Source organism: Rattus norvegicus, chromosome 14, assembly GCF_036323735.1.
Source record: "Rattus norvegicus strain BN/NHsdMcwi chromosome 14, GRCr8, whole genome shotgun sequence".
NCBI lineage: Eukaryota > Metazoa > Chordata > Mammalia > Rodentia > Muridae > Rattus > Rattus norvegicus.
In genome coordinates, this window is record NC_086032.1 from 3,067,932 (window position 1) to 3,080,964 (window position 13,033).

At 41.5% G+C, this 13,033-nt stretch overlaps 1 protein-coding gene across 6 annotated transcripts in view; it reads left to right on the top strand.

The window, feature by feature from the left end:
* The window catches only part of Hfm1 (helicase for meiosis 1), a 106,465-nt gene that overhangs the window by 65,829 nt on the left and 27,603 nt on the right, over window positions 1-13,033 (top strand). For 3 of the 6 annotated variants that reach the window (XM_017599385.3, XM_039092478.2, XM_039092479.2), the window contains 5 exons: window positions 1,098-1,178; window positions 1,716-1,831; window positions 4,274-4,353; window positions 5,937-6,040; window positions 11,156-11,392. In XM_017599385.3, the coding sequence (XP_017454874.1) occupies window positions 1,098-1,178; window positions 1,716-1,831; window positions 4,274-4,353; window positions 5,937-6,040; window positions 11,156-11,392 (618 nt within the window). The remainder of the gene's footprint in view (window positions 1-1,097; window positions 1,179-1,715; window positions 1,832-4,273; window positions 4,354-5,936; window positions 6,041-11,155; window positions 11,393-13,033) is intronic. The other 3 variants (XM_063273649.1, NM_001412564.1, XM_008769948.4) reach the window with 2 other exon arrangements.

Genomic DNA, 13,033 nt, shown 5'->3' on the forward strand with positions numbered 1-13,033 from the left:
AGACTGCTACAGATAGACCTTAAGTGTCTAGTTGTGCCATGACTTAAAAGGATTGAACAAGGACACTGAAAACAAAAAGGCCAAGGAAGGTCGTAAAGGTCTTCACCACTCTGCAATATTCCAGGTCCCTTAACATTTGTGTTACAGCAAAAAGCAGGCAGGTAGTGGTTCCCACAGTCTTTGCCTACAGTGACCTCCATCCAGAATATCTTCTCCTTGTCCCCTTTCTGTGTCCAGGCCCGTCTATCCTATAAGGACAATTAAAATAGTCTCCCCTCCTAAATGTTACTAGTCAGAACTAAAACCAAGAAAAACATATTTAAAACATAGTAAAAGTGGCAGGCCTGGTAGCAGTTCTAGTTAGGAAACTGAGGCTCAGGAATTAAGGCCAGCACAGGCAACTTAGATGCTTTTTTAAAACAAAAGGTAGGAAAAGCAGGCTGAGGTACAGCTCAGTGGTAGAGTACTTACTTAGCATGCACAGAACCTATGCTCAAGTACTAGTATAATAATAATAATAATAATAATAATAATAATAATAATAATAATAACAGAAAGCCCACATACGGTTACATATTAACTTTATGAACTTATATAGAGATACTAATTTGTATCAATAAATATGTGTTTAATAAATTATATATGTGAATATATTTGTTATAGCTAGAGGCACCAAGCTCTAAGTATTCTTTCCTTTTTTTGAATTCCTGTAACAAATTTTACGTCCTTAAAGCATTTATTTATAATTCACTAAGTTTATATGACGTCCTACTTTCTAACCAGTCAGGATGCCCTCAAAATGCTGTGAGATTTGCTTGTTTCCAAATGCTCAACCTTAGTACAGAACAAAGTTTAAAATCCTGTCTTCATTCTTACTTACAGGTGGGCAGATGCTTCATTTGAAAGCTGGGGTGGGTTTGGTGGTGGGCAGAGGCTGATATTAGGAATACCTTTTTAAAGAACTGTACAGGTTAATATTTGAAAAGTGAAAGTTGTATTCTTGCTACTACCTTGTAAAAGAGAATGGACTGGAAGTGTTTGTATTAAATTTATAATAGTATTTATAACAAATGGATTTCTTTCTTGCATTAATTTAGGAACGGCTACCTGCAGAAACCCTGGGAACCGAGAATGCCATCATCACTGTAAAAATAAGCACATATGTGGGCATGACTGCTGTGAGTGTCCTTAGGATTATCTCAAATCCCTGCAGAGGAGCGGAGTCCACTCCAGCCACCCACAGTAGTGGTCCACAAGCTCAGTTCCAGGGGCTGTGGCCCCTCTTCTGTCTGCCAAGGATGCCTGCACTCATGCGCGTGCACATGCATGTGCACACACACAAGGATAAAAACAATCTTGAAGAGGCGTAGTTAGTGAATGATAATCATATGATAATTTCTATGTATGATATTTATATCATTCAACTTAAAACTTTCCAAATAGTTTTCCTTCATGGTAGGGGAAAGCAACATTAAAAAAACCTAAATGTTAGATTTGACATTTCAAAGACATTTAGTTTAGTTTTCTTTTTTAATACTACCAAAAAAGTATAATACAAAAAACCTAAAATTTCACTGGCCATCTGGTCAATCTGTTGTGCAGTACTTTGGAGGCTGAGGCAGGAAGACTGTGAGCTGAAGGCCAGATTGAGCTGCATACAATGAGCCCTAAAACACAAAAGCAACCAGAGAAGAGTCTATGATTTCTTTTAATAGGTAAAATTGGAGTTGCACAAAAGCCAGAAGCTAAAGTGTCAGCAGTGTCCTCATATCTGTCTGACCTAAAAAGCAGAGATGCTGTTTCTTCTTTTCCCCCAGCTAAGCGACTCAAGGTGAGTTTAATAGCATTTACCCTTTGTTCTGCAGTTAAACAAATGCACATGACATTTGTCCTGTGTCACTTAGGAAAGTGATATCTACAGTGTTCTTTAAAAGTCTTTATGGGCTCACAAGGAGTGATCAAATTTATAATCAATTGATAAATCTATTTTGGAACATAACTGCAGCCCCTTTCTCCTCAAGTCTAGTGACTCTTTAAGCCAGAGAGCAAAAGAGGAGTCTGAGCCTGACTTGGTCTGGCAGCAGTGGACCTGGGCAGTGTCGTCCTGCTTGGCTTTGAGCTGGACTGGGTTGGATTCCTGCCCCTAAGGCTGTGTGATGAACAAGGGCCTTCCTTCCAAGGGATGAAGCAATGAGTGTCTGCTGCTTGGTCGGCCAGTCACACAGCTCTCATTAAGCCCTGGTCTGCAGAGCTAGTCCAGGACATAGCCAGGGCTACACAGAGACCCTGTCTCAAAAACAAACACACAAACAAACAAATAGGAAAGGAAAGAGTTTGCGATGGCTTATTTTTACCTCCCTTTCTCTTCCCCTTCCATTGTTCTTACTGTTTCTTTAATTTTCTTATTTCTTTCCATCTTTTTAAGAATAGAGGATATGTTGGCATGCCAAAGTATTGATAAGTAAGACATATTTAGTCTCAATCTTCATTGAGTTTCTGGTTGAACCAAGTATACAAATAAGCAAGTGATTCTGCGACAGAAGTGTGAGGTACTTGGTTTTAGATCACGAGTGTGCTCAGTGCATATCTGATGAACTGGGAAGTGATCCCAAAAGAAGTGGGTGAGGGGTTGGGGATTTAGCTCAGTGGTAGAGCGCTTGCCTAGCAAGCGCAAGGCCCTGGGTTCGGTCCCCAGCTCCGAAAAAAAGAAAAAAGAAAAAAAAAAAGAAGTGGGTGAGATTGAGAGGATAATTCAGGTGCAGAGAATGCTAATGAAAATAGTGATGGAGATCGGTAGACTAATGGTAAAGGTCTGGAGTGTGTGGTGGCAGCAGAGAGATCTTCCAAGTAGCTGAAGTAACTGAATCTGGAAAGGCAGTGGCAGTGAGGACATGCTCGGAGTTGGATCATTCTGGCTGCGATGAAGAGAAGGAGATAAAAGATTTTTAAAAATAAGAACGTAGTACCATGATTTGTATGTGCTTGGGCCAGGGAGAGGCACTGTCAGTGTCTGCTGCTTGGTAGGCTAGTCACACAGCGTCCGTCTCCTTAAGCCTGCCTGGATGCTGCCCTGCTCCCACCCTGATGATAATGGACTGAACCCCTGAACCTGTAAGCCAGCCCCAATTAAATGTTGTCCTTATAAGAGTTGCCTTGGTCATGGTGTCTGTTCACAGCAGTAAGCCCTAACTAAGACATGTGGAAACTTTAGGTTGTTTTGCAGGAATTGAAGCAAATGGTGGTGATCTAGGGTAGTGGGCAAGCAATGGAGAAGTGACTGGGCTTGAAACATTTTCCAGAGGTACTTCATTGGCTCTGAGGGCAAGATGAAAGAAGCAGTCAGAGTAAATGTCCATCTTTCTGGTTGATCAACTAAGAGAAAAGCTGGGCCTCTCTAGAGCAAGGAGAGTGAAGGGCCATCAAGTTGGGAGAGACAGAACAGAACAGTTTAGAAACTACTGGATTTAGGGCTAGACGTAGTAAAGTGCTCCATGGTTTAGTGCCTGCCTAAAGCATGTGTACTGGTTACTTTTCTACGATGTCATAAAACCCAGGACCAAGGCACCTTAGAGAACAGTGTGTTCCAGAGGTTGCGTGGAACATGGGGGAAGTGTGCCGCAGACAGTAGGCACGGCAGCTGAAGCAGAAGCTCAGGGCCCACATCTTGAACTGCGCATATGAAGTAGAGAGCACAGCATGAAAAGGCAGGATTCTTCAAACTCTCAAAGCCTACCTCCAGTGGCTACTTCCTCAGCGAGGACACACCTTGTAAACCTTCCCAGACAATGCTACCAGCTGGGGGAGGTGTTGAAATACATGAGCTTTACAGGCATTCTCCTTGGATTTCTGGGTTCAATTTTCAAATACTACGCCACAAAAAGCAAATAAACAAACAAACGAAATAAAACAAGATATCCACATAAAGGTATCCTAGAGGCAGTTAGCTATGCCTGGAAATGAAAAGAGAAGGGAATAGAGTAGAAATATAAATTTGAGAGTCATATGTAGAAATGTGGTAATTTAAGCCATGGAAGTCAAAGATCTTTCTGACAGTGTATCACATCACATGTAGAGTGAGAAAGACAAGTTAAAAAAAACAAACATGAAAACCATCTATTTTTAATATGAATCTGAGAAGAATATTTGAGTTGAGAGCTAGCCCAAGACTCTGCTAATTCATTGATTTCTGGGCTTTATTTACCTGCAATAACTTCACTATTTGATTTATTTGTGAAAGTGATACTTGAACTAGAATGACTTTTTTTATTCACAGATACAGATGAACAAATCTCAAAATGTGGACCTTAAAGAATTTGGTTTTGTTCCAAGGCCTTCCCTTTCCAGTATAGCAAGGTACAAATACAATGTTAATATCTAAGGTAAAGTAGTCATTTAAATGCTACTCTAACAGGTAGCCACCTCAAGGGGAGTTAGTCATTCCCTACTCAGTAAAAAAATCACTGTAACCATTTATTTTCATAATACAGCAACACTATCATAAGGGTTTTGGTACTTCAGGCTACCATTTTTTGAATCTCCTCTTTCCTAGGAAACCACACATCCCTTATGTCATCCCCTAGCTCTCAGCTTTCTAAGAGACAGGAGGTGCTTTACAAGGAAGCCCGTGTTGGTATACCTTGCAGTGTATTATTCCATACTAATAATCAATACCCTAGACTTGAAAAATACCTTATAATTTCAAATTTTGCTTGTATAATGTATCTTTTGACCTTCATAACAACCTGGCTCATAAACTAATGTTATCTGATGCTATTTTATATTGTTCACTTACTGGTTGATTAATGTTTTCAAACAGTACCTTGGTATGTAGCCCATGCTAGACTTGAATTAATTAAATAGTCTAGACTTGTCTTGCACTCATCATCCTATTGTCTTAATTTCTCAGGTGCTAAGATTATAATTGTATACCTCAAAACATGGTATTTATTTAATTTTATTAAAAAAAACTAGACCTCATATTTTCAGTTAATAATCAATATACCTCAGATGATAGTTAATTCATTGTTCTTTTCTTATATCATGATGCAAAGAAGAGACTGATGTATATATAATTTCCTATTCAGCTTAGGATATTCTTTCCTGCATCTTGAACTTATCCTTTATTCCTGACAGTTTAATCCTTATTAGAATGAATTTCAGTACCTTCACTCCCTATCCCCTCTCACCCCTTCTCCCACTGAAACACTTTTTCCCATGTGCCTTCCTTCCCTACTTTCACCTCTGCATGTGTGATCTACTGCTTTAATCGGGATCCTTCGCATAAGTATGGGCAGCAGCTATTTTCTGGAGCACAGAACACTTCCCAGTGCCTGGCTCACTGAAGAAAGTGATCCTCCTCCTTCTCCTCAACATTAATTGTCAATGTCTCTCAGGGAGGGGTCAGATAGGGGAATTGTGACTGCTAGGATGACATTCTATTTATTTATCAACCATTATAGAGCAAGAGCTGACCAATCAGAAGTCTAGACCCCAGCACCACTTCTGAGCTCTTGACTTCTGCTATCAAACTGACAGTAGCCTTGTCAGTAGATTTCGGAAGAATGTGTGATGATGGCGGGTACCCACTGGGGCGTGAAAGACGACCCAGCACCGGGGCGTGCAAAGACGACCCAGCACCGGGGCGTGTAAAGACGACCCAGCACCGGGGCGTGTAAAGACGACCCAGCACCGGGGCGTGTAAAGACGACCCAGCACCGGGGCGTGTAAAGACGACCCAGCACCGGGGCGTGTAAAGATGACCCAGTGTTGACCTCTTCCATCAAACACTTGTTTTTACCTTTGCTGCCCAAGCTAACCACAGTTCATCACAGAATTGCCAAGTGGATAAACCATGCTTTTCTATTTTTATGAATAAGTAGTTTCCAAGGCCAAATTTATTATACTTCCTTTTTATCATTTTGTTTATCTTCATAAAGGTCAGAATATTTAAACATCCATAAATTGCCAATATTAGAACAGAGGACTCAGCATGAGATCTATGGCGAAGTTGAAGAGGGAGCGTCTGAATGCCGAGACGAAGGTGAGCTGCCATTGCTGTTGAGTTGTGAGGGGTCTGATGTCGCTAAGGTTAACAAGTTGTTTACTGAAAACCCAACATCTGAAAGGATTATGAATGTTAACTAACAACAGTTTTTTCTCTTGGGTTATTGAACCAATTTCAGTTTTTTTAGGTTATTTCAAATTGCCTTGCTGTATACCAAGATTTTTTAAAGTATCTTCCATACAAAGTGCTGACTATTTTACTTAAAGATAGTGTAAGAAAGAACTGGGAAATTAGAAATTCTTGTGTTAATGAAGTATTAAAATGATGAATATTTTCAGAATTTAAATAATTTTATGGATTTGAAATTATTACAGTTTCATAAAATACTTGTGTGACCTTGAGGGAATTGTTTAACCTCCTTGGGTCTTACCCTGATCCTTAAAATAAAAATACTGGGGCCAGTAAATGGTGTAGTGGGTAAAAGTGCTTGTTGCCAAGCCTGATGACCTCCCCAGAATGTGCTTGGTGGAAAGACAGACTTCACTCCCGAATGCTGTCCTTTGACCTCCACACACATGCTGTGGCATGTGGCACACATGAGTGATGCGCGTGCACGCACACACAATAGTCATTTGAGAGGCATGGACACTTGTGGTCTAGATTGGCTCTTTATCTGTGCCTGTCATTAAAAATGCAGTACGACACATGCATTACAGTGTTATTTTGTGTCATTAAAAATGCAGTACGACACATGCATTACAGTGTTATTTTGTGTTCTCTTGCTACTAGTGTTACTTCCCCAGTCATCGCATGGTGTTAAACTAACATGATGCACTGAAGTGCTGGGGAGTCGCCCTGACCCGAGGGCCATCGTTCAGGAGGCTGTGTGTGCTGTAACGGAGCATTGGCTTTGACAGTGTTGGGGCTTTATGTCCCCTTTGTCCCAGTTCAGGATCCTGGGCAGGCGTGTGTGCAGCCCAGTGACAGTGCTTGCCTAGAGACGTCCTAGATTTGATCCCAACATGTCAAAATAAATAATAAACAGATAACTAGATAGACAATATGGACAAGAGCACCTACTACCTCTCATGACGTCCATTGGGCCCAATGTGAGATGAGAGAAGTTTCATAGTCTCACTGGGACAATCAGAGAACGTTTCCAACTAATTCTTTCAAAACAGGAAGCTTACACTTTCAACCTTTTAATTTTTATCTTCTGTCAACCCATAGCCCTCCAACGTGTTTCTTCCCTATACTGCCACACTATGCTCTGCTCTTCCTAGGCCCAGCTTATACTGCCCCACCCCTGCTCCACCCCCACTCCCTCACCACCACCACCACCTCCACCTCCCCCACACGCTGGCTGCTTTCCCCCTTCGTCTCTCACTTTACTGCTTTCCACTCATCCTAACCTGACTTACAGCATGGCACAGCAGCCTCATCTAGATACCGTTCCAGTCATGTCTGTGCTCTTGCTGCATGGTGGGCACTGTCTCTCCCTCTTCCTTCCCTTGGAGGAAAGAGCCATGTGTATGATAGTGAGGCTGATAGGACCTAGACGCTGTCTTCCTGTCCTGTCTTCTACGTCTGCCATTCACCATCCCCTCATGGTATCCTTACCTCCTTCATCTCAGTTCTCCTACCTGGTATTTCAGACATGTGAGGATTAAATGAAATAATGCATATAAAATTCATAAATAGCATCTGGTGTTAATGGTATCAGTTAATAAGTTTACTATAATTTTCACACATTAGACTTTATTGTCAAAACATATGTTAAGTTTTGAGGATGTTTTAAGAAAAACATAGCAATTTTATTATCTGTATTCCAGTTTCACAAAGAGAAAAAGAAAAAAGTATTAGAAATTATATGAGAAAGCATTTTGAATCATAAAATTTAATTTGGAAGGGACCTTTGTGCAGTTTCTCATTTTACAGTAAAGAAAGCCAAGATTCCAAGAGATTAAATGACTCGCCCAAAATCACATACCTAATTAATGGCAGGGCCAGAAATAGATTCCATATCTCCTGATTCCCAGTCCAAGTCATTTCTAGAAAATGAAATTGACTTTCGATTGTCAGTAGAAAATTGAGTGTTGAACTTACAGTGTATGAACTCTGTCAGGTCTCCACCATCTCATCCTGCCTCACCCAATTCAGGTACTTTTCTGATTTTGCATCTAGCATTAACCCTCTCTTAATCTCAAAAAGAATTATTTTTTTCTTCTATTAAGGCTTTTCCTGAATTCTGTGTAATCTTGCCTTCTTTAGGAATTTAGAAGGCCAATTATTCCTCTTCTCTCTCCGATATTTCCATAGTCTATTTCTTTGTTTTTGTTTTTGTTTTGTTTTATTGTTTTTGAGAAAATGTCTGTCTACATGCCCTGCCACTCTTGGAGCTGTCGTCCACACATCCACACCTTCTTCCAGCTTATTCCTGGGGCATCTGCTGCCCACACACAAGCACTTCCCACACCAGCTCGCTGTGTGCTCTCTGCTGTCTGTTTCCTCTGAGCATAAAATGTGCGTAAGCCATTGCCTTCTTCAGCCACTGCTAGCTTCCATCTCATGATCATGACCTGTGTGGAAGGGATTTGAAATTCTACCAAAGGGACTTACACACAAAACGTGAGTGGTTATCCACGTATAAACCACAAGTCCAAGTAGGCATCTGGCTTTAATCTTGGCTAACTTCAGGCACTCAAATGAGCTCATCAGACCTCTGGGTTTCTCTGACTCTTTTAGCTATGTTTCTTGTTAATTGCTTCATTTATTAAGCAGGCTTACTTTCATGACAAGCCCTCCCAATTTTTAATCCTTTCAGTTTAACAACCTCAGTAGAAAAGGATAGTTTTCTCTTGTAGTTGTACAGATTTGAATTCATTCTAAATAGTCTGTTTTGAGTAATGTAGTCACTTGGATAAATCTCTACAGCTGGAGAATGGACGTTCTGTCACTGTAGCCCCAGGGAAAGCAGTGCCACGAAAAATGACCGCACAGGGATCACCTATTGTGACAATGGTATGTTTTTTTTCCCAAAGGAAAGGAAAGATACTTCTACTGATAGAAAGTTCAGCATTCCAGAAAGATGATGGTGGTGGTGGTGGTGGTGGTGGTGGTGGTGGTGGTGGTGGTGGTGGTGGTGGTGGTGTCGATGAGTGCTGTGGTCCCTCCTCCTATATCTTGCTTTCTTGTCAAACTGGAAGGTATTGAGAAAATAATTTACATTTGCTTATTTCCATCCTGGTCACTATTCCCTCACTAAAATTGAGGTTCTACATTACTTTGAGATTGCTCTTCTTGGGTCCTGGATGACTTAAGTGCTCCATTCAGTGAGCGCTCTCTGAAGGCCTTGAAACTTGTGTTCTGGCCTGTGGAAAGCCTCTCTTGTCTCTGGTTCAGTTGTTCACATCTCAGACTCTTGTCAGGCTCGTCTTCTTGCTGGTGTCTCACATGAATCCATCCCCTTCTGTCTCTATCTCCCTGCTCCCCCTCTCCTCCTCTGCTTCCTGTTCCTGTCACCCACCCACTTCCTCTCTCTCTTCTTTTTACTGAAGACTTTACATCACCTCCTAAGCCACATCTTAAATCACCAGCTAACTCCCCAAAATTTGTTAGTCTGTCTTTTCTAAATACAAATCTATTCTTATACCCACGCTCTTGGGTATAACTGTCTCAGAGTTAGCAGTGCCCACACTTAAACTCTGGTGACTTTGTGCTGCATTCTGTTGCTTCTCTTTTTCCTTAGATCAGTACATGACTCTTCTGAGCTGCTAATGGGAGAGAAATGATGCTTCTAAATCTATCACTCTACACCTCACTCAGCACACACCCAAGTGTCTGTGTCACACCACACGTGCACACTTGTGCTCTCATCTGATGTTCTTACTGATACTCAGGCTTTAACACTCATCTCCTCGAGTTGTTTCAGTAACTGTACTGCATGTCCCCTGCTTCAGTCTGTTACTCTCCAATCCATAAATATTCCAAATAATAAAACAGTGTCTGATCGTGCAGTCTACGTATGAGAGCATCTTCCTTCGGTGGTCTTGGCTGATAAGAACAGAAAGATCTTAAGTGACAATTACTTTGGCATAGTCTGACCCATGCCTGCCTGTGCAGTTCCAGTGAGTCCTTTTTCTTACTCTGTGCTCCAGAAATCCTGAAGACTCCTAGTTCCTGCCTGCTCTGGCCTCTCAGGCTGCTGGTCTTCACAGACTCTTTCCTGCTCCCCAGCCCCAGCTCTATCAAGCTGAGAGAGCTGCAGCCATTCTTTACCTGGCTTTCATCTTAAAGAGGTCTCTCCCACTCTAACTGTTCTTCGTGCTATATTTCCATGAACTCTCAAACTAGTTCTGCTTTTAGTGTATGTCCTACTGTGTGTAACAACACAGAGAAGTGTAAATAGGAACTGTAGGGTCAGCTCAGCTGTCAGATGAAGAGGGCAGCACTGTCAAGTGAGAAGGCCTCAGAGGAATAGAGCTCCAGGCTCACACTCCCATATGAGGAATTCTTGTTAAATCTTCAAAAATCTTGCAAACACTGTTAAACTGCTAGTGGATTTTATACTAAGCATTTTATGATAATTTAAAACAAAATAAATTATGTTAAAAACAATGATAAGGCTGAAAAACTTAACTTCCTGATATATTATATATTGCTATTATCTGTGTTCTTGACATTTTTCAGTATGGGAAAATACTGTGGAGTGGACTGCTACAAAGTTATTTGCAGTAGGAATTAAAATCCATTAAAAGTCTGGGGCTGGTAAGATGGCTCAGTGGGTAGATGAGCTTGTGGCGGCAAGTCCTGAGTTCAAGCTTCAGGCTATGCATAAAGTAGAAGGAGAACATCAGCTCCACAAAGCTGTGCTCCGCCCTCCACCAATGCACTGGGGCATGTACAGCCTCGTCACACATCACATACACACAGACTCAGTGAAAAGGGTGATAAAATTAATTACCTAACAATAAATTTTGTGAACCTCTCGGTCCCCGTAATCCAGTAAACACAACTGTCTGAGCCATGTGCCCAGTACCTGACCTGTGCTGCTCAGCTCTGCACAGCACTGGAGGATGTAGCCCTACATGAGTTTAGAGTGGTGTGTGCTTCTGTGCCTCAGTAAGTGCCCACACTCTTGTACACTCATAGCAGACTTTCCCGGATGGGACTATTGTGCAGCTTCAAACAAAAGGACCCCAGTGATGCTCAGCAGACATGCTAACACACCTGGAAACCACGGTGTCGCAGTTGCAGAGAAGAGCAAGTCTTCAGACGGCCCACATGTGAACTCAGAGCTGGGAGATGAAGTTTGGGATGACTTTGATGATGAAAGCTTAATAGAAGTTATGAGCTTTTCAGCTGACGCCGAGGAGATGGCTGTGTCAGGTAAACTGTATGTTTTCATAAAGCAATCTCATTAGAAAGGCCTTGAGTAGTTTTATTTTGGTCCCTGAGACTCTCTTTTTTTCCTTTTTGTATATGTTTGTTGAAGTAAGATTCTAATTTTTCACAAACCTAAAGAAAGAAATGTCTCTTCCACAAAGAGTGTCTTTCTCTCTGAGGGCAAAAGCCAAGGTTGCTTCCTGCCTGTGGCATGAGAAACAAGGTGGTTTTCTTTCTTACCCTATATCCCCTCTCTTTTTCATTTTTAAAAATTATGTTATCTTATATATATGAGTGTATTGCCTTTATGCTGTGCAGCACATGCATGCAGTGCAAAGAGGCCCGAAGACAGCATCTGATCCCCTAGAACTGGAGTATTGGTTGGACCGAGCTGCCATGTAGGTGCTGGGAATCAAACCAGGGTCCTCTGGAGGAGGACCAGTGCTCTTAACCATTGAGCCTTCCCTCCTGTCTCTTGTTAACAGTCCTATTAAATCCAGTCTGTTTGTAATATTGTTCCTCATAAAACGGACTATCCTGGTCTCCATTCTAAGTTCACATAGGATCTCTGTGAAGGACAAAAGTGTTATGTTTTTATTCATTTGCTTTCAAGGAAAGAGAATATAGCGTGACTTTAGTGGAAGTGCTCACTAAAAAAATAAGTAAGTAAAAAGGCTAGTGCTTTCTGTGTTGGAAGGTGTGTTTAAATCAGACATAAACCAAAAACCATGACACAGATAATGAGTTACAGACAGATTTGCTCTGATTACTAAAACAGGTAATCAAAACTCTTAGTAGTCATTTGACTAGAGGGAAAAAATGGCGATATTCTTGTCCTGTGGACAGACAGGAAACCAGCTCCTCAGCCTGCAGAACACTCTTCCTCCCACAGTTGAGTGCTCATACATTCTACCACAACCCTCTGAAACACAGCAGAACAAAAAGCAACAACCAGTTAGAAGTTAAAATGCTATTGTCTTGGGATCCTAAAGGCCTCATACTCTTCTCAGGAAGACCAGAACTTGCTCACTTACACAGAATAGACCAAGAAATCTATGGTGTGGGTCACTAGGCATTTTTTTATATCATTGAACAACTACTAACCCCTAACAACACTCTTGATGTGTCCTGCAAGCTAGAAGTCTGTGCATGCTGACCCTGTGGGGTGACCTAATCCTGTGCGGGCATAGCTTTGTCACTGAGAAAACCTTTTCCCCATGTACAGAGTATTTTAAACAATGACTTTCAGACCCTTAAAAAGGCTGAATAAATTTCAATTTGGTCATAAATCTGAATGACCAAATTCAGTCAATGCTGATGAGTTAAAGACCTTTAAGCATAGCAGCTGGCTAATGAATTCTGTGTTTCACAGTGTACCTTCTTAGCTTTCTGTCTGTGTTCTGTGTAAATCAGTTTCGATAAGAAGAATTGCCCATTGTATTGTCTAGTCCTTGTCAACTTTACATAGGCTAGAGTCATCCAGGAAGAAGACTCAGTTAACTGAGAAAGGGCCTCCATCAGATTGCTCCTTAGACAAGTCTGTTGGGCATTCTTAATGACCGATTTGGGAAGGCCCAGTCCCCTGTGGGCATGGCCATCCCTGGGACAGTGGCTGGAGGTGGGATATAAAACAGCAAACTGAGT